At 41.3% G+C, this 22,593-nt stretch overlaps 1 protein-coding gene across 2 annotated transcripts in view; it reads right to left on the bottom strand.

Annotated features, from left to right (window-relative positions):
* The window catches only part of SLIT3 (slit guidance ligand 3), a 747,204-nt gene extending 724,959 nt beyond the window's left edge, over nt 1-22,245 (bottom strand). For both annotated transcript variants that reach the window (XM_088451316.1, XM_088451322.1), the window contains exon 1: nt 21,495-22,245. In XM_088451316.1, coding sequence (XP_088307442.1) covers nt 21,495-21,679 — 185 coding nt within the window. In that variant the 5' untranslated portion in view covers nt 21,680-22,245. The remainder of the gene's footprint in view (nt 1-21,494) is intronic.
* Nucleotides 22,246-22,593: the final 348 nt, after the last annotated feature.

The following is a 22,593-nucleotide window of genomic DNA, read 5'->3' as shown; positions in this document are numbered from 1 at the left end:
GGAAAGTCTATCAATCTGCCGACAGAAAACAAGTGTTGGAGCAATATGGTGCTCTGTACAGTATCCAATATTTTCAGCCTTTGGGCCGGATCCAATTACACGCGAAAAGCTGAAATAGCCGAAAAAGTTTCACTTATTCCCGCTTTTCACCTGTTTGCGTCTTATTTCCAAATTCAATTCCGGGACCAATTTGCCTAAGCGGAAACTCAATGCAATGAAACAACTCACTGACGGAACAGTTTCTCCACTAAATGGCAGGCGGAAAAACTAAAAAATTTCTATTTTGGGGTGCAAATTCATTTAGTACCCTTTGGAGCCCCCTCCCAAAGGACAAATCAGCAAAAAAATAAAATACCTTAGAACACCCCCCAAAAAAAATACATGGAATTTTTGGGGTGAAAATGAATAAAGTGGGGGGACAAGGATAAAAAGTAGTGAAATAGGATTCTTGGAGGGCGGTATGGATGGGGCAGGTGTTTTCAGCATTGCAGGTGCATACAGCAGGTGGATTTTTTCACATTTTTTGTGCACTTTAGACACACAAAAATATGCTAGCACCCATTTTCAAGTGACCCAAATTTGACTGGACTATTTATTTTCCACCAAAAAATACTGTTTTCTATCATTCTTCACCACTTTTACAAATACGTATGCTTCTAGAAAGCTTTTAACACAACTTAAGGACACAAAGTAGTTTCATTAGGGCTAATAGTAGACATCTGTAATGATTTCCAGTTTCAGTGCGTCTTATTTTGGGGTACAGACTGATTCCCCCAATCTATTTAGTACTTTCTGCCTGTTATGCATTGGTCTATTTGCGTTTTCGCCTGTTCTGCAATTGAATACGGCGAATCGTGGGGACGCGCGTGCCGCAATTCGCGTCTCAAACAGTCGAATGCGGAGGGAAGTGCAATAGGCAAAAAGTTTCCGACTTTTCGCATCTAATTGAACACGGGCCTATAATGTAGTATTTCCTTAGAACTCCATCTTTGTTCTTGCAATCAGTAATTATCTTGATTTGAACTATTTCCTATACAAACAAAAATATCCCCACATAGTATAGGTAGATTGAGGGTGCTACAGAACATCTCAGAATTATGGTTTACATATATAGTAATAAAATATATTTAAAACTTTAAATCCAAATTCACCATCTGCACAACGATCACTGTCAGTCCACCCTCTTATGCAGTGCCAGATTAAGGCCCTCATGGGCCTGGAGCTGAAATTTACAAAGGGCCTATTGCGTGCTGCTGCAGGGGGCGTGATTACTGATATGGGGGTGTGACCAGTGGTGTGGGGGTGTGGTCTGGGCGTGGCAAGCATCATGAAGTATAGCTACCCACCTACATTCAACTATCTCAATCTCCCTCCCCTCTTTGATTATATGAAGCATACACCACCTGGTTTATTAATAATATACAAAAAATTTTACTAAGAAAGTGTTTTAACAGAAACATATGTGAGAATTGCTAGTTTTCCAATATTTACCGTTAATATTTACAATTATACAATATTTACAAAGTAAAAGGTGCAGAATATGAAAACATAATAAATAATACTAAATAAATATTAAATAAAGCTAAAATAATATGCACATTATTAAATATTAAATAAATATGAAATATGTGAAGTGTGACTGCAAAAATGGCTCCATAAATATGGGGCCAAACTGTAAAAAAGTACACTTTTTGGAATTTTGTACATAGGGGTCAGACCGCAGTCTCCACAAAGAGTGTGATTGGGATCCTGCTGCACCATTGTTGGCCCAGTGTCAGTAATTAGCTTGGTAATTATTATGGGCCTGATTCACTATGCATCTCAATATTGCGTACGCATGCAGTTCAACTGTGATAGCAAGCCAAACCACTGCGGATCACAATGCAAACTCAGCACTACATAAGGACGCCCACTTTACCATAAGCACATCTGTAATACTTAGCAGAATAGCGAAGCCATCGGTACAATCAAGTACCATCGCAGCCTCACGCACAGTAGGACAAGTCCTGATCTTACTCAGAAATGCTAACAGCCACGCACGCTGAGACCTCACACTGAGTATGGCTTCGAAGTGACTAATTTATGCACGACCCTGAAACGGCATGCGAACGCAGTGACATGCCTGCGTTTCCCCGACCACCCCACCGTCACCACCCACAAACAGCACTTCCTGTCAATCACTCTGCAATGGGTCTGCGTAGCCTTCGCAATGGCCGGTTTGTGCCCTGTGTTGCGTACTCATGCGCAAAAACGCAACAATCAACCGATTGTGTGCGTAATTGCAATTGCGATCGGTAATGAACCAGACCCAGTGTTTGTATGCAACCTAATAAAAATGTTAATCTTTCACCTCCCTTCCTATCTCAAATATTGCACTTTTATTTGCCATTGTCTGTGTGTGTATGTATATATATATATATATAAATACACACACACACACTATATATATATATATATATATATATATATATATATTAATTAGTATAAGTGTGTGTATATCTTATAAATATTTTGAGTACACTAATTCTGCTCTCCCTGCATTATGTGTAAAATGTATACTACTGCAGTATACACAGCAGCAGCCAGGCAGCCTGGCCAGCAGGACTGACATGCACCTTACCTGAGGGCTGCCGGACCACCTTCATGCTGAGCTGCTGTGTGTGCCTGCTGGGTCTGCCCATGGCCATACTGGTGGATATAACCGGGGGCGATGCTTGCTGGGCTGCTTCAGACTCTTGGTGCGGTGGTGGCGGACGGCAAGTATGTAACGTCACACGCAGTGCGTCACGTGGCGCGGAGGCGGCGCCACCGCCGATTGACTGCGAGATAGTGGCGCTTGATGGCTACTAAATCATGTTGTTGCTTTCAACTTTGAGCTACAGGTGCCGCGGGTGGGGTGCGCGGCCAGGGGGCGGGGTCTCGTATAAGCACTGCAGGCTGCTGTAGAAGGGTAAAAAAAACCTGTCTGTCTACAGCAGCGCACACAGGCACAGCACAGATCCTTCTGTGTGGGTCTATTCTGATTGTGGGCCTGGAGCTGTAGCTCCATCAGCCCCATTAGTAATCCGGCCCTGAGCAGCGCACACAGGCACAGCACAGATCCTTCTGTGTGGGCCTATTCTGATTGTGGGCCTGGAGCTGTAGCTCCATCAGCCCCATTAGTAATCCGGCCCTGCTCTTATGTTTTGCAAAAGCACAAGCCCAATGGGAAGAGCTGCTGCGGTTGAGCAAATGCAGCCGCACCCGTTTCGCCATTTTGATCTGCACTGCAGCCGCGAATGTAGGAAGAAATTGTGATGTACCTGCCCCTCCCCCTTAAACCGGCACTGCTGCAGGAGGAAGTGCAGGTGTTATACATGGTGAAAACCTTTGAAAGAGTAGAGAAGTGGTAAAATAGAGAAGTTTCCCATAACGGGATGTAGTTATTATACCAACCATCTGGATGCCTGCTGGTGAAATCCCGGTGCCAGAATCCCGAACCAAAGCCAGAAGACCAGTGCCGGAATCCCGACATCAGTAGAGATGCAGACGCCAGAATCCCAAGAGCCGAAGTCCCAATCGTAAGGTTTAGGCATCCGTGGGGGTTAGGGTGTGGGAGGGGGGAGGTTAGGGTTAGGCTACAGACAGGGAGGGTTAGGCTACAGACAGGGAGGGTTATGGTTAGGCACCACCAGGGGGGGAGGGGGTTAGGGTTAGGCACTAAGGGGGGAGGGTTAGGTTTAGGCACTAACTGGGAGGGTTAGAGTGCGGGGTAGGGTTGGGGTGCAAAACAGGAGTGTTAGGGTTAGAGAGTTAGGGTACTTACTGTGCCCCTTTCAGGATACTGAGCATCGGGATGCCACTGTCGGTCTTTTGACAGCCGGCACCCCGACTGCAGGTGTCCCATACCCAACCCACCCATATCAACCAATCAGCTTCCAGCTAGTATTTATCAAGTACATTTTCATAACATGTTAGGTAAAAGCTGATTGGTTGTATGTTTAACTTGTCCTCTTGTCCACTCTTTACAAGGTTTTCCCCTCTGTCCTCTGCCAATCATAAACTTTTGCCCCATGATATATGAATATGGTAGAACAAAATTTAATTTAAGATTATTAACATTTTTTCTAGAATTAAGTTTTGGATTAATTTATGAAAGTAATAGCGAGTTCACATAAAAAATATAGTGAGGTCTGAATAGATATAACATACACGTACAAAGAACAAAATGTGTGTATCTAACTAATATAATTCTTGTTCACATACAGATAGAAAAATCTCTGTTTTCTTGAAAAGTTTGAAAGTAAGTCCAACACCCTTAATGGAAGTGGAAAGACGATGTGATTACTGGCTATGATTTCCTACTGTGCTGCTATTAGAAAAAAGATGACACAGCCTTCATACTTCAAAAAATATATCACCACTATGAGTTTTAGTGAGAAAAACATTTATTTCATGACACCGCATTCTGTGTCAGGCACGGCCAGAAGGATTGATGGGATGTTACATGAAAGCCACAAGGAAATATTAGCCACAATAAACATGCTGAACTTGTAGCTAAAGAGACATAATGGTTTTGAAGGGATTGGCAGACTGGAGCAGGCAGATTTATTTACTATGGTTCAGCCTTCAAGTACCAAAAGTCATGCACCAGTGCTTATGAGGTTGGGTTTCTTACGCACATTGGCTACCAGGCTTTCTATTATATTATATATGGTTAATGTGTTAAGATTTACTCAGCACACAGCAAGATACAGATGTCTTTTTTTTTTTTAAATGCAAAGTACAAATGCAAAAACCAGTTACATTTTAAACCTCATTTTGCTGGCATCTATTCTATTCATCCAAATGCTAAATCTGTAACAATACTTGAATAAATTTTCAGTTTATACTCCATGTGAGCCAACAAGGTAACTCGTGCCCTACTTTCAAAATGATTTACAAGCTCTCTCTTTTCCTATTCATTTTCTCTTAATGCAGTGGTTCCCAAACCTTTGTTTAATACATTTATGGCTGATATTCAATTTCTATCATCTATTTTTTTCTATTATCTCTTTGGGATGTAAACATTAGTGTACACAGCTCACACACATTTTGTTTTATAGTTTGTAACATATATACCAAGTATATAACCATATACCATATAAACCAAACTGTGCATCCCCACTCTCTTCAACACTTTCCTTCTCCTCCTCCTCGTCCTCCTCCTCAAAGAGTCCTGGAAGAAGACAGACCTCAATGTGAGTTGTATAGACTCTCCTCCACCCAGATTCCATTCTCCTCCTCCGCCCCCATGTTAGTCCCATCCTCTATATGTGTGGCTGCTTCACCTGTGTGTCTGTCACCATCTTTGCGTCAGTCTCTCTATAACCTATACGAGTACCTGTCTCCCCATGTGTGCTTCTCTTCCTCCCTTTGTGTGTATGTCTCACATTGTCTACTTATCCCATCTGTTACCCCTCCATTTTCTCACATCTGCCCCCGCAACCAACTTTTGCCAGACATACTCCTCCCCTGTGTTCCACTTCTCCCCTCTTCACACCTATATTTCCTCCTCTTCTGCTTAATGTGGTGGGGAAACCAGTACTAGTGGTTGCTCAGAAGCAGTATGCACAAACAGAAGTGCAATCGTGTCTGACACCACAAAACTGAACCCAAAGATGGCAGCTAAGCACAATTTTCTGATTTTAATAATGTTACTGAATACCTCCATAGAAATGTTTTGTGGGCAGATTGAATAAAGCACGAGGTGCGAATGCACATATAGGATATTGTTATGGCAGGAAAACCTAAGGGGTGCAAGCAAAAATGAGCAAGATTTTCCTGTTGGAAATGTGGTACATTAGCGTTTATAGGTTTCCAGCAGAACCTCTTCACTACCGGAATGTCCCACTTGGCCAAGGGGTGCCGTTAAAAAATGCAGAGGCACTAAGGATGCCTTGAACTGAGAAAGTTTGGTAACCACTCTCTTACTGTACTTTGTCACTGCTTGTGTGCACTGGTGATTCTATACGGGTGATACAAGTAACAAGGTGGTGATGTAGCTCCCGGGTTAAGTGCCCAGAGCTATTCAATTGACTGCATCATGCTCGACATTTAACACGGGATGTAAACCTCACTGAGACTAATACCCGGGGATTACTCGCAGTAAACTGCATCTCCCGGATTAAGTGCCGTTACCGCTTGAGGTAAGACAGTGTTTAGCCCCTAGGCACTAGTTGAAATTGTCTGCTAAGGTCCTACTAAACAGAGGTGCGATGAGTGGTGGGCACAGAAGGACAAGGTCCTACATCTTCATCACCAAGTAATATTACTGCACGATACAATCTCTCTATGTATGGGTTAGTGTCTGAGTCTGACATGGTGACTTCTGTAAAATGCTTTTAGAAGGAGCTGCAAGCCATCATTTTAGGATATCTGTGAGCTGTTAAACTCATTGAATTTACCACCATTTTTTTCAAAAAAGGCCATGTCAGGTCAATATGTGGCATAATGTAATTGTTCATGCTTCTGGAATTCCTTTTTCAGCAATCTCAATTGCCAAAATGTTGCACATAATCGTAGTGGCTTTCACTGTGCTTTATGACATAAAAGGATAAGTACATTAGAAAATGATATCTAATTTAAAAAATTAAAACATAGTGGAATATGCACACTGTACATGTTTAACTAAACAGGTAAACTAAACCACCACTGTGCATGTTATTTTGTGACATCTTGCAGTTATTCTTTTACAAATGTGCCAATATAGAGTGCCTTGCAAAAGTATTCACCCCCTTTGCAATTTTCATGTTTTTGCTGCCTCACGACCTGGAATTAAAATGGATAGTTTGAAGGTGTGCATCATTTCATTCACAGAACATGCCTACAACTGTGAAGTTGTGTTTTTTTTTATATTGTGAATCAAACAACATTTAGGACAACATAACAGAAAACTTCAGCGTGCATAACTATTCACCCCCCTAAAATCGGTACTTTGTCGAGCCACCTTATGCGGCAATTACAGCTGCAAGTCACTTTGGATAATTCTCTATGAGCTTGCCACATCTGGCCCCTGGGATATTTGCCCATTCCTAAAGGCAAAACTGCTCCAGCTCCTTCATGTTGGATGGTTTCCGCTTGTGAACAGCAATCTTCAAGTCTGACCACAGATTCTCAATTGGATTGAGATCTGGGCTTTGACTAGGCCATTCCAACACATTTAAATGTTTCCCCTTAAACCACTGGAGTGTTGCTTTAGCAGTATGCTTCGGGTCATTGTCCTGCTGGAAGGTGAACCTCTATGTCCCAGTCTCAAATCACAGACAGGCTGAAACAATTTTTGCTCAAGAATATCCCTGTATTTAGCACCATCAATCTTTCTCTCGACTCAAATCGGTTTCCCAGTCCCTGCTGCTGAAAAACATATCCACAGCATGATGCTGCCACCACCATGTTTCACTGTGGGGATGGTGTTCTTGGAGTGATGGGATGTGTTGGGTTTGAGCCAGACATAGCGTTTTCCTTGGTGGCCGAAAAGTTAAATTTTAGTCTCATCTGACCTGAGCACCTTCCTCCATACATTTGGGGAGTCACCCACATGCCTTTTGGCAAACTCAAATCGTGTCTTCTTATTTTTATCACTAAGTAATGGCTTTTTTCTGGCCACTCTTCCATAAAGTCCATCTCTATGGAGTGTATGGTTTATTGTGGTCACATGCACAGATACACCAGTCTCTGCTGTGGAACTCTGCAGCTCCATCAGGGTTACCTTTGATCTCTGTGCTGCCTCTCTGATTAATGCCCTCCTTGCCCGGTCTGTGAGTTTTGGTGGGTGGCCCTCTCTTGGCAGGTTTGTTGTGGTACCATGTTCTTTCCATTTGTTGATGATGGACTTGATGGTGCTGCGGGGGATCATCAAAGATTTGGATATTTTTTTTATAACCCAACCCAGAATTGTACTTCTCAACAACTTTATCCCTGACTTGTTTGGAGAGCTCCTTGGTCTTCATGGTGTGATGCCTCTTGCTTAGTGGTGTTGCAGCCTCTGGGGCCTTTCAGAAAAGGTGTTTTTATACTGACAGATCATGTGACACTTTGATTTCACACAAGTGGACTTCATTTCACTAATTATGTGACTTCTGAAGGTAATTGGTTGCACCAGAACTTTTGAGGGGCTTCATAGAAAAGGGGGTGATTACATATGCACATGGCAATTTTCAGAATTTGAATAATAAAGAATATTTTTATATATATTTTTCTCATTTCACTTCACCAAATTAGACTATTTTGTACAGATCCATCACATAAAATTCAGATAAAAAAATAAAAATAAAATACAGGTTGTAATGCAACAAAAAAGGTAAAAAGCCAAGGGGGGTGAATACTTTTGCAAGGCACTGTATATAGGACACACATGGGACTGCCAAAATAGGTGAAAGATGAAGGCTCTGGGCGTTTGTACCTTATGATGGGAGGATCTAGATGTCCAAGGCTTTTCGAACCAAGGGGGGAATTCAATAAGACCCATTAATATTGCACAGGTGAAAAAGGGAGGTAGCCTCTGGCTTTATCGCCTAAGCTTTTCATCTAGACTCCCTTATTCACATGAACCCCTTTTTAACGAGTGTTAAAAAAGGGTGTTAAGTGCAGTTAACGGGCGTTAATGCATAGAGGAGCTCATTCAGAGCCGCTCACTAGATGCGATCGCTTGCACCCTGTGTATGCAAATTCGGCTAAGTGATGGCATGGCAGGTGCTCGCTCGGAAAGGCATTAGCACGCCCACTTTGTGTTGGCGAGCGATCACTTTGTGTCTATAAACAACCATTAGCATATGTAGAAACGCCCACTAGCGCACGTCATCTCCAGGAAGTTTACTAAAACATTGGTACATCGAGGACCATCGGAAGGGCTCGCAGCGCTTGTGGTTGCCTTACCTTACCGCAAGCACTGCAAGGACTTCAGTGTAAAAAACAGGCAGGTGACGTGTACTAGGACGCTGGCTGATAATTATGCACGCCTCTGAAATGGCGTTGCTACACTCAGGCACGCCTGTGTTCGCACCTCCACTCCCCAGTTATTAGTGTCCTGCCCCTGTTACCACCCACAAACGGCCTATCCTGTCACTCATTACTCTGGGCTGTCTTTGCTGGGCGAGCGAACGGATTCCGATCGCTCCGAGTAGTCCGAATGAAAGTAACATTCATTCAGAGTTCAAAATAGGAAACTGAAATCAATAGGTCAGATAAAAAGGACGATATAAACAATAACGATATTGTTTATGATTTGACTGTTTATATCGTCCTTTTTTTAGCCCTCTCCAACAACCATCAATGATCCTCGCGGCAACCCCCGTTTGTGTCATTATAGTGGGCGTGCCCAGCACACTCCGAGTTGCTGGGCAGCCCCAGGCTCTCCCTACACAGGTGAACAGATGCCATGTGCATACGCATGGCACCTGTTCACCTTCTGCACACCCACTGCTCTGCTATGCACCCCCCACCGCAGTACACTGTGGCCCGCGGGTGGGACAGTGGGACAGTCCCAGAGAACGGGACTGTCCCGCTGAATGCGGGACAGTTGGGAGGTATGCCATCGCCCGTGCATGCAGGCCAACCTGGTCGATATCGACCAGGTTAACCTGTTAACTATAGGGACCCGCCATCGTTGATCTCGGGCCGTTATAGTAGTTTGGTGGTTGAGAGAGAGAGAGATGGGGAAAAGAGAATGTGATGCGGATAGATAAGGAGCAAAATGCTTATGGTACATTTGCAAATTTATTCTGCATCTTTAATCCCTAACAGAGAAAGAGCCTTCAAACACTTTGGCAAGCAGTGGCACCAGGACGCAGTTATCAGTGTATAATATCAATGCACTGTCACAAGCCATGCATATGGAGTACTGCAATATTTCTGCTCTATCCATTCAAAAGGGATTAAATCCTCCAGAATGTTACAGAGTGAAAGTACACAAGAGAATGTAGTTTTAACAAGCAAAATCCAGCAGGTGATTTACTATTATACAATGTAGAGATTGTTTTTTTTCAGGCAATTAAGCTATAATAAAAGACTACAACGCTAACCATAACCCTCCTGGAAATGTTGACAGGTGTCAACATTAATTAAGTCAACATTTAACCATGTCAACATAATCAATGTCGACCTGCTGTTGACATTGTGAATGTCGCCCTGGTGGACAGAGACATACTTACCCGCAGTTTATCTAAGGTGGCTGCAGTGAGATGTCGGGCATGGAGGTTCTCGAACTTCCATCAAAGATCAGCTCACTAAGAACAGTTGTGAAGCTGAAAGACAGGGAGTTCAGGTAGCCATTACCCTATCCTTCTTACACTACAGGAGAGAACCTGGGGGAGTAGGCAAGGCAGACTCCATCTATAATCCAATTGTGATTAGCATTAAAGAAAGAATTCACAAACACATGGGGAGAAACAGAGAGAAAGGGGAACGATAAAGAAAAAGGTCTGTATTCGATTAGCGGCGAAAAGCCATTTTTCAGCGATACAGTATCGCGAGTGACATCATTTCGCCATGCGAAAAAGTTTCCTCCGTATTCAATTCCATTTACTTTTCGCCGGTGCGGAAACTCAATGCAATGGAACCGGCGAAAAAGTTTTGCCTATGAATAGGTGTCGAAAAAAACTGCAGAATTGGGGTTTTAGGGTGCAAACTTCGGAAAAAAAACCCTGCACCCTTGGTACAGTCCCCCAAAGGTAAACTGCATCAAAAAAAGTTTAAAAAATACTTTAGATCACCCCAAAAAAGTACTTTCATTTTGGGGGCGAAAAAGTCCAAAGTTGGGGGACAAATTTAAAGACTAGTGAAATAGACTCCAGGGGGGTCCCCAAGGATGCCCCAGGTGTTTTTAAGTTTGCAGGTGGTTGCGGAAGGTGGATTTTTTAAAACTTCACTTTAGCAACTTTAAAATATGCTAGCACCCATTTTTGTGTACCCCAAATGTGTGGGACTAGTTATTTTCTGCAGAAAACCCCTGCTAAATGCTATTCTTCACCACTTGTGCAAAGACGCTAATTAGCAGCTATTGAGAGCATTTAAGTACCCCAAATACCTTCAGCAGGCTTATTCGGGGGTATCTATAGTGATCCCCAATGTTAGTACATCTTTTGGGCGGTGTCAGGCTGATTTCCCCAAATCTGACAGCACTTTTCGTCTGTTTGCGGTTTGCCGGGTCCCGTTTTCGCCGATTTCTAATTGAATAAGGGGACAAGCACAATACTTTATCGCATGAAAAAGCAGCGAAAGTCCGGCATGCGAAAAGTACGGGACTTTTCGCGTCTAATTGAATATGCCCCAAAGTATGGAGCTGTCAGCACTAACTATGGATCCTATTTCTGGTAGACTGGTAGAACTTTGGAGCGGTAAACTGATCTCTCAGCAAAACCGTGTTCCTTTATTCCCACCTTGTGGATTTTGTTCAACAGGTTCACAGATCAATTGTGTTACATAGCCTTGCCTACCTACTGGACCCCATTTGCAGCTAGATATGCCAGATAATTATCATTTGTGGAGTGTATCTCTTTGAATTTCTGAATTATGGCATAACCCTAGTGTGTATGTGCATGAGCATGTGTTAGGGAATATAGACTGTAAGCTCCACTGGGGCAGGGACTGATGTGATGGCCAAATATTCTCTGTGAAGCGATGCGGAATATGTGTGCGCTATATAAATAACTGGTAATAATAATAATAATAATAATAATATGGCAAATAAAATTCACTCACTGTAGTAAATTCAGTGCCTTTCCATTTAAACCCTACAGTATTTCATACACCATTTTCATATTTTTTGCATCAATAGATGGTTTAGTATTTATGGTGCAAATGGAATTTGTTTTCCCCTCCTGCCACAACCCAGCGTTCCTGATAATACCACTATTAACGGCCGGTATGGCAAAATCCAACAGGAAGTCACCTCATTTGTCTACACTGTAAATACAACTTCCTGATAATGGCAGTGAGGAAGCTTTAGATGCAGGTTACTTTTTTGCTTTGGACAAACACGTGTGTCTTAAGGTCTGAAAAATATTGTGTTTTGGGAAATGATGTGGTCTGGAAAACATATGGCAGTGATTGCTTCAATTTTATAATTTATTAAAGACATTTCCTATTTAAATATTGTTACACTTTTTTATGTATTACAAATTAATGTACGAGTTAGTGTTTATCTGTAACTATACTGTCATTGCAACGCTACCAACACTTTACAAAAAGGAATAAAAACAAAACTCTAGTCATCAGAAAGACTAATCCTAAAAACTTGCACATTTTTAGAAAATGTAAACCATTTGTTTTTGCAAAGTGTGGTCGCAGACTTTCACCAACCACAAATAGATTTCCAAAATATTAGTCAAGATTTCTATAGCAATAACAAATAAAAATAACCACATATTTTAGGGAACTTTTTGTTCTTTGCCAAACAGAAAGTGTTTATTTAACTATTGCTTTCAATAACTCTCATTCTAACTACATAACAATACTTAATTCTAACAGTTGTGCAACTTCTTGTTTATATAATTCCTTTAGTCCCTTGTGCGAGTCATTAGGACCAGGTGGGAAGACTGCAGAGTGAAAGGTAGAGACATTCAAAACATATTTTCCTTGTAAACAATGTAATAAACCATAATTGCTAGCAAGTCATTAATGTGTGGCCAAGGAACCCCCATAGCAATGTGGCATAAGGGCTCTTGACTTCTCCTGCATGCCACTACATTACTTTGAGCCCTGGCTGTGCAAATCCAGTTTCCTTCAGGTAATAATGTATAATTATGTAACCAGATATCAGCTGGCCCTTTTAGAGGAAAACAGTTTCTGGCTGGGTTCTTGACTCCTTATAATTTGGGGCCCATAAAAATCATTCACTATTGTTTAATTTACACCCTCATGTGCACCATAAAAAGTTACGTAATTATTATTGTTATCATTTATTTAAAACACTGCAGACATTTTCCACTGTAGCATTCAATATTGGAATGGTTACAGATGGTGACATACACACACAAACTAACTACATTACATATTATGCAGATGGAATGAGTGTCTGCAGGCAACAGTGAAGCATGGTGGAGGTTCCTCTCAAGTTTGAGGCTGCATTTCAGAAAATGGAGTTGAGGATTTGGTCAGGATTAATGGTGTCCACAATGCTGAGAAGTACAGGCAGGTACTTATCCATCATGCAATACCATCAGGGAAGCGTCTGATTGTCTCCAAATTTATTTTGCAGCAGGACAACGACCCCAAACCTGCAGCCAATTAAACTAAGAACTATGAATCTATTTATTAAAGATCCCATATTCCTATGCAATGACAGTAATTATATGCTTTACTTTGTGTGGAAGCTCACTGCGAGCAATTGTCCTATGTTATCTACCATTTTGAGGTCAGTCTCCTTTAGTAGACTTAGGGGCTATTCAATTATTTTTACCCAATTGCCCATCTAAACTAAAGGTGTTATATTCAACTGTTTCAGTTTTTTGGCATGATGCACCCAAACAGACCGGGTTTAGTCATGTAAAGTGGCTAAACCCATCTAAAGTACTCAGGGGCTTGCCCATGTGCAATCCCCGTGTGGGGCCCCCTCCTCTCTCCCCGGTGGCCGGCAGCCAACTAACGCAGCTGGCCAACCACGGGAGCATTAGTAGACTCCGTACCCAAAGTCTACTGCGCGTGTGCAGAACGCCGGAAAAATGGCTGTGGTGGCCATTTTCCGGTGTTCTGAGCAGAGCTGACACCCGACGTGGGACCACGGACAGATACATTTAAACTAATATGGGTGCAGTGTGTGCAGTGCGGGGCCCCCCTGGACCCTGTGCCCTGCACACACTGCACCCATTATAGATACACCATTGAAAGTACTGCTTAGTGCAACCAAACAGCAATATCCATGTATCAAAAGAGGGAGTGAAAAGACTGGAGATGTGGACCATTGTTGAAGTTGCCCATAGCAACCAATCAGCTTTGAGGTAGCATTTATTAAGTATATTCTATAAAATGATAGGTAGAAACTAATTAGCTGCTATGGGCAACTCCACTGTTTTCACTGCTTGATACATCAACTCCTTAGGGTTTATTTCAATTTAACAAACGTGCAACACAGGAAAAATTCCCATGTATGCTTACTAACATCCCTGCAGACCTCTAAGAGGGTCTGAATCTAATTTAGTCTTTCTTTCTAGCACCCTGTACCTGTCACAACCTGTGCAGTTCCGCTTTCCTGCCTGGGGTGTCGCTCTCTGCTCTGGTGCTTCTAGTTCACTCAGCTGACATACAGACCAGAGTGTGCTATAAGAACCAGAGCAGAGAGCGACACCCCAGGCAGGAAGGAGGAACTGCACGGGTTGTGACAGGTGCAGGGTGCTAGAATGAAGACTATAATTAACAAGCATAAGATATTCCTCAAAATGAGAACCAGTAATGCTGAAGAGACTTCACTTGATTCCAGACTGGTGAAACTTCTACATGCATACATACCCGCTGGCCACACATGCTCATATTTCTAGAACTCTTCGACGGCCGGCATCCCGTTCACCGGCAATATAACTACATCCCCAGTGGACATGTGGTAGCAGCCTGTTGATTTGTATTTTACTAGAAAGACATGACATTGTATTTGGGAGTGTGTTTTGAATACTTTGACTACTCTTAATAATCTATTTTGCTCCTGATATTATATTACAGGTGGAAAGTGTGGTTGTTCTAGTCTTTAGTCTAAATAAATATAGCACCGTCAATCTATCCTCATTAATGAGTTCTTTCACAATCCTCATTAATTTAGTTGCTCTTCATTGCATCCTATACAATAGGAGACCATAATTGTGAAATGTAATTCATATTTATCATGAGGTTTCATATGTGCTTTAAAATGAGGCAAAATCATCTTTTTCTCTCTGGAATCCCCTTTTATTAGAATAAACACTGTTGGCTTCAAAACCCACATATTGTTACTGAATGCTGTTGGCAAGCCTATAATCTACCAGCATACTTAAACCATACAATGGATAATAATACCCCTTTTACACCAACCGAATAACCCGGGTTATTGCCGGGTCGATGCTCTGTGTGAACGGCTCCCAGAAGAGCAGGGTTGAACATGGGTTGTTCCCGTGTCATGCGGCAGTGTGAACGGGTGCTACCCTGCTTATTTGACCCGGCTAGCTCTGAAAGATGCTGATTGGAGCTTCTGGGGCACTGGCAGATGATGTAATTTGTCAGTGCCCTGCAGAGAGATGCACATGAAGCCATCGCTTGCCTGCCTAACCTCCTGCACCACAGCAGCCTGACCAGCAGCCACAAAAGCAGGCAGGCACACAGCCTGCCATAGCCAGAACTGCAGCCTGCACCACAGCCTGACCAGAAGCCACAAACGCAGGCTGATACACAGCCTGCCACAGCCAGAACAGCAACCTGTACCACAGCCTGACCAGAAGCCACAAACGCAGGCTGATACACAGCCAGAACAGCAACCTGTAGCAATGCTGTAATCAGTCCCCACCCCTCTCTTTTGTTGCCTTTTGTGACCATCTTTGTCAGACCTTAAAACAGACCATTTTTAATGACTTCTATAGAGAAAAGCAGAGATTACCCGGGTTCAGTGTGAACGGGGCAAACCCGGGAATAACCCGGGTCAAGTTGCAGTGTAAACGGGGTCTGAAGCCGAGTTCGACCCGGGATTGACCAGTGTTCAAATTCCAGGGTCAGACCCGATTGCATGTTGTGATCATGCCCATACCTAGTGCAGTGTACAGAGGCACAACAATTACCAAACAAGCACTACGCCCCTCATCCACTCCATTGTATCGTCTGCACAATTGCCCAGTCTATGGCCAGCATTACTTCCTTTTCCAACAATGGTAACATTGCGCTCATACAAGAGCAGTGTAGATCGAAGTGCATCAACTATTATTGAAATAAGTACCATATAATGTCACTTATAAAAGACATTTCAATTATCCACAAGGTTTCCCGCCAGAAAGCTTGTGTGCTAATACTACGCAGGTTAGTTGTACAGGAAATCCCTGCTTGTTTCTGCTCGGCCATAGAAATGCAAGAAAAAAACAAGCACAGATTTCCTCCCACAACTGCCTTCTGTATTATTATTATCCTTTATTACGGCGCCACAAGTGTTACGCAGCGTCTTACAAAGTACATAAACAAATAAGTGAACAAGAAACCAGTGACTTACAGTACAATACTATGCAGGACAAGGACATGGTTTATACACATTGCTGCATTAGCAATTATAACACTCAATACAAGCATATGCAGCCGCACATCTCTCAGTGACCTCACTCGTAAATGAATCTGCCCCTAAAATCACATGAAGGTGTGGAAATAGAATGCTGTAACAATGTTATACAGTGCACAACTGATATGCAAAAAAGGTTTACACATACATGTTAAATGATCTTTACTGAATAATACAGTATATATGGCATATCCGGCTGAACCAATCTGCAATATGTAGCACCTATCTTTGTGTATCAACACCTATTTCCCTATAGATTGTAAGCTTATGAGCAGGGCCCTCTTACCTTTATGTCTGTCTGTTACCCAGTGTTATTCTATTAATGTTGTTTCCATTGGTGAAGCGCAACGGAATATGCTGCGCTATATAAGAAACTATTGATAAATAAATAATAATAATATACATGGTGTATGTATGCATGCAATACTATGTTGAGATATTTGCAATACATTTATGCACATATTGGCCTAGTCATACAGTAAATGGCTCATCAGACCTCTCTATCCTTATTGGAACTTTAGAAGACGCTTTGACTATAACCAGCTATACAAGTATACTGTACTTATTATTTGAAATTATGAGTAATATCAACAGAATAGACTTTACACTCCTCACTGCATTACAATTCACTGTTATTTATTAGTGTTAAACTTTGGCTCCAAACACCAGCCAGCCGTATTATGCTAATTTAATATTACTTCTCTAAACACTACAGTGGCGTATCATTTATCTTAGCGTCTGCACAGTAATTACATACAAAGGATGGCTATTAAAAAACCAAACAAATATACATGATGGATTTGAGCTTTTCAAATTCCTTGTTACTGCTCTAACTTCCGATTTCTGCTGCTCTTTGTAAACATTTTTGGTTCTGGTTTCTATACACCACAAATGTTACTCTGAGAGGAAACAAAAATAAGCAGTTTGCAGCCAGGCATAAGTGAAAATAGAAGTTAAAATAATGAGTCAAAGTATCCTAATAAAACAGGCAACGCAGCAAATCATTTTATAATGGCAAACTGCTAAAATAAAGTATGTGCCTGGACACACTGAAATTCAGCTGAGCATAGCAAAATCAACCATAAAAAGTACAGCTAATGAGCCTTTATTTATTATTTATTCATTTAAAAATTTTTTTTTATAAACGGCTAATTTCAGACAGGAAAATAAAAAGTAACAAAAATCATAATCATATTCACAAATATAAAGTGCCTACAAGTACATGTAATGGTGTTGTGTAGATAACACAATTATATCTGCTCCTACATGCAGCAATGAGCAATTAATCAGAAATCATCGACATACATTTATAATAAATGACATGTAGTTAATCAAATTGACAGTCTAACTTCTATTTGCAAACAAGTCCCCCCCCAAAGAAAAATGTTAATTGCTGATAACTAAAGTTTAAAACTTCTCCCCACCCCCCAATATGAAATTCTCTGAAGAAATAAAGGAACATATTTTTATTAATGTGATATTTAGCTACAAAAAGAAACACAATTTTAAAAGTGGCTTCATGTCTCTAGAAATGCAAAGACTTTTTGTACAGCTTACAGTTTCAAAAACAACTAGCCGTCTATTACATAGGGGTGTGTGTTTGTGTCTTATGTAAATCAGAGTACATGAGAAAACACTACTTTGATATGTACACTAACTTTAGTTTCAATTATCCGAAGTGTAATTTAAGAGCTAACAGAGAGAAACTTAAGTTGTATCTCTATTGCTGCTGTTTATTTAATGCCTAATGCCGTTTTATTATCATTATTAGCTTATACTGTATATTGGCTTTATGTATCTCTTAATGCACTGAACCAACCAGTGTCACAATCCAAGCGCCCCACATAGAACTTCCGCACAGGCACTTGTAGAGTTAGCCTACCCTTAGCTGTTGGGTATGTAATATCTTGTTCATATAACATTTTTTTTTATTGATACCATATTCTTTGGAAACACAAAGCAAATCTTCATGTGATTTATTAAGTGTTTGATTTCAACATGACAAGTTGTACATTCTGTACATTGCATTTCCACACTTCATTCAGTCCCTTTTATTACCTAAAAGCTGGACTGTAATTGTTGTAACTCTATCATCTACAGCCTTGTTCATAAATAATAAAAAAAATTATCTATTTTCACTGATACTGAAGTAATTTAAAAATATTTAACACCTAATATATACTGGAATCCATTTCAATCAGAAAATGATCCATGAAATCAATGCTATCATTTTACTATAAATCATTCCACCCCCTCCACCCCTCCCCCCGAATCAAATATATTTGTTTTATACTTTCAAAATGTAAGTTCTGGAATCCCATACCCATAACACTGTGGCCTACATCCTTAAAGTTGACATTTCCTTGAAACACATTACCATGTAAGTGAGCTTACCCATTTATATAAGGCAGAGGGTACAGCCACTAATTACTAGTCTGTTTATGATGTTTCCTAAAATAATCCTACCCAGAACTAAAATACAGCTTAGACAGTGACTGAATCTGCTAAAATGCCAGCAGAAAGAAAATGACATCATAGATAACTAATAAAAGTGAAAATTATGTTTCAAATGAAGTCCTGAATATTTGATGTACAGCTAGTGATTAAAACCAGTGACTAAGTGATAACAGGCAGATAAATTAAACTGAATGAACTAAACTTAGCAAAGCTGCCTCTCTGACATTATGATAAACTTGAATGGGGTTTCCCCCTTTTTTTTTTAGGTATTACTAGTTCTTGTTACTTCCCAATAGTAGTACTTTAATAGCGGACCCAATACCGAGATGTGACCACTAGAACCTTTGCTGTTTGCATTTGGCACTGCTCAACTCTTTCCTGCTAGAGAAAGACCTGGACACTGCAGAAAGAAAATGCCAATGGTCACAGGTATATGCCAGTACCTGGACTCTAATAAAGGTATCCATTGATCAGTGTCCCATGGTAGTGACCCTCACCTAAGTGTTCTTATTGCCTCTATTAATACCCAGTCTTATTTAACTACTGTGTTAGTTCCCAATTGTAAGGCACAACAGAATATGCTCACGGTATATAAATAAAAGCCAATAAAATAATAATTATGGGAAGGTATTTAGTCAAATTGATTTGTTAAGCGGAAAATCCTTTCAATACTAGGCTTAAAATATATTCACTATAATAATGACTTTATAGACTCGTGACTTTTCCATATGAAATTCCGGATGCATTTTTTTCACAGGCTGATAGAGATGTTGAGTCAGTTTTTAATCTACGAATACAGTTTTATCTTTATGAAAATAGCAGCTTGATAACAGTATCCAGTTTGGCCTGGGTGCCATGTGATGATGGGAACGGTGATGTCACCCAAGTTTTGGAATAAAACGAAGTGACTGTATTAAAACATCATGTTTAAAAGTAAAAAAATAACCTCAGCAGTGCAGATGGGAAGCTGACGGACAAATGTTTTTTTGATTTACACTTAAACCCAATCTCACATAACTGGGGCAGACTGAAGAACATGTGACCCTGCAGGGCTGTAATCTATGGAGGTATGACAGTATTATACCGTGGCTGTCACAGGTTAATATGGCAATGTGCAATAGATTTAGCGTCACTGAGAACTTTCAGTGGGCTGGAGATAATTAAATGATAACTTCAGTCATACTATGCAGTCCAATATATAATGTAATACAATAGCATTGCAGAGGAAAGGAATGCAAAATCAGTTATTGTCTATATTTGTCTGCACACACAAAAAAATGAAAAAAACAAACAAACAACTTAAAAACAAAACAAAACTTAAAACAATTTCTGATCTATTTTTTTTTACACACAATACAAATACTTTATGTACATAAAGCCACTAATACTTGTATGTTACTGCCTAGGGCCCACAGTTTGTAAGATAGGCACTTTATGAAATTCTAACAAGTTATATATATAAATTATAACAAGATATTTATACACATTTTTTTTTTTTGCAATGAGGTCAGTAGTTTCCAGCTCCATAAAATAAGTTCAGTTCACTGAAAATACAGCATCAAATGTCACTGCTGTAATAATGTGATGTGCACCTCCCAGGTGTGCTGTAATAATGTGATGTGCACCTCCCAGGTGTGCTGTAATAATGTGATGTGCACCTCCCAGGTGTGCTGTAATAATGTGATGTGCACCTCCCAGGTGTGCTGTAATAATGTGATGTGCACCTCCCAGGTGTGCTGTAATAATGTGATGTGCACCTCCCAGGTGTGCTGTAATAATGTGATGTGCACCTCCCAGGTGTGCTGTAATAATGTGATGTGCACCTCCCAGGTGTGCTGTAATAATGTGATGTGCACCTCCCAGGTGTGCTGTAATAATGTGATGTGCACCTCCCAGGTGTGCTGTAATAATGTGATGTGCACCTCCCAGGTGTGCTGTAATAATGTGATGTGCACCTCCCAGGTGTGCTGTAATAATGTGATGTGCACCTCCCAGGTGTGCTGTAATAATGTGATGTGCACCTCCCAGGTGTGCTGTAATAATGTGATGTGCACCTCCCAGGTGTGCTGTAATAATGTGATGTGCACCTCCCAGGTGTGCTGTAATAATGTGATGTGCACCTCCCAGGTGTGCTGTAATAATGTGATGTGCACCTCCCAGGTGTGCTGTAATAATGTGATGTGCACCTCCCAGGTGTGCTGTAATAATGTGATGTGCACCTCCCAGGTGTGCTGTAATAATGTGATGTGCACCTCCCAGGTGTGCTGTAATAATGTGATGTGCACCTCCCAGGTGTGCTGTAATAATGTGATGTGCACCTCCCAGGTGTGCTGTAAATTGCTTTTCTTCGTCACACTATTGTCCCCTAGATGACACAAGTTTCAGGTTTGATGAATTATGGGATTACATAAACAATGCTGATCATTAAGAGAATTCCAAGTTAACAATAAATGTGTTCAGTCAGCAATACTGAGCAATCTTCTTCTAGAGGCAGTAGATCTGGAAGTAGACTGCATCTAAAAAGTTACTCTATAGCTGTACAGCAACTGTACTGGCTGGTGTGATAGAGCAGATGATGAAAACTGACTAAACACAACAACACAGGGAATCTCAGGGCAAGCTGTACACTCAGGTAAAACATTTCCTATGAAATACAGCAATAGGCTACTGCAATATAATTATAAGATGCAAGGATACCATTGTAGTGCATAGGTGATAGCAGTGGGTAACAAATTGTATGTGATGCTGGTGCAGTAAAGAGAGCACAGATTCATATTATATGATGTGCAGTGATACTTACAGTCTCTCTGCATTCCTAGGGATCCCCTTTGGTACAGTCTTTAGACCAAGCCCATGACAATCCACATTGAGACCGGAGCAGGTACACTTGCTTGGACAACTATCAACAAGAGTAAAAGTTATAAAACTCCAAACACCTAGGAACAGGACCAGAGGAACATATCCTCCCCGGAATTCTGGCAGCATGCTTGCTGGGGTTCTGCTGGAAGTCTCCCCTCTCCTTCTTTAGCAAAGGGTAGTATACTGTCTGGCTTCAGCACACCCCACACTGACCATGTAGTGATGCCAGTCTCATCCTTACATCTACAGTATTAGTAGATATTGCGGTAACACTCTGAAGTTTTATCCCAGGGTTCTTTGGAGAGGGAGGAAAACCAGCAAAATCACCAAGTCCCCAGGTACAAGCAGAAAGTGGAAATATGATTTAGAATATTCTTCCCTTGTCCCCCAAACCTCCGCAGGTAAGAGATAAAAATCAATGTGATTGAAAGGAGCAGACGAAGGAAATAGGCAGCATGAGACTGTGCTGTAAACTGATCTCCAGCCAACGGGTGCCTTCACACGTGCTGCCCTCTAGTGGTCTCTCGGGGCAGTGCCCGATAATCTGCAGTGCTAAACCAGGTACGGAGTTTGCAGGACGCCCGGTAACTCAGTGACCCGTTGTGCTCCCTACTCAGTGTCCCTCATCATGCAGCAGACACTCAGCAGCACCAGGAAAGAGCGCAGACTGGGTCGGTGAGGAGTTGCAGGCACCACTCACAGGCAGCTCTGATCACACGTTATATTTCATTCACTCTTCCAAGAGACTGTAAACTGCAATCAAATGGCTCCAGCCCACTCCAAAAATCTCTACTCCTCTCCCCATTGGTGCCCGTGGGAGTGACGTGGAAATTCTTCAGTGCCTGGGGCAGCCAGAGGATAGGTATAGGGAAGAATGCTGCATAAGTAGTACTATATAGTACAGTATACAGTATATAGTATAAAGGCAGCTGGGGAAGAGATACCAACACATTGCAATTGTTTACGATGTGTACACAAGAGCTTTTTCTGCAGCTGCAATGTATGGACAAATATTTTTTTTTAATAATTGATGTAAATTG

This window comes from Taudactylus pleione, unplaced genomic scaffold (genome assembly GCF_031769625.1).
Source record: "Taudactylus pleione unplaced genomic scaffold, aTauple2 ptg000025l, whole genome shotgun sequence".
NCBI classification, from domain to species: Eukaryota; Metazoa; Chordata; class Amphibia; order Anura; family Myobatrachidae; genus Taudactylus; species Taudactylus pleione.
This window is presented reverse-complemented; position numbering and strand designations above follow the sequence as displayed.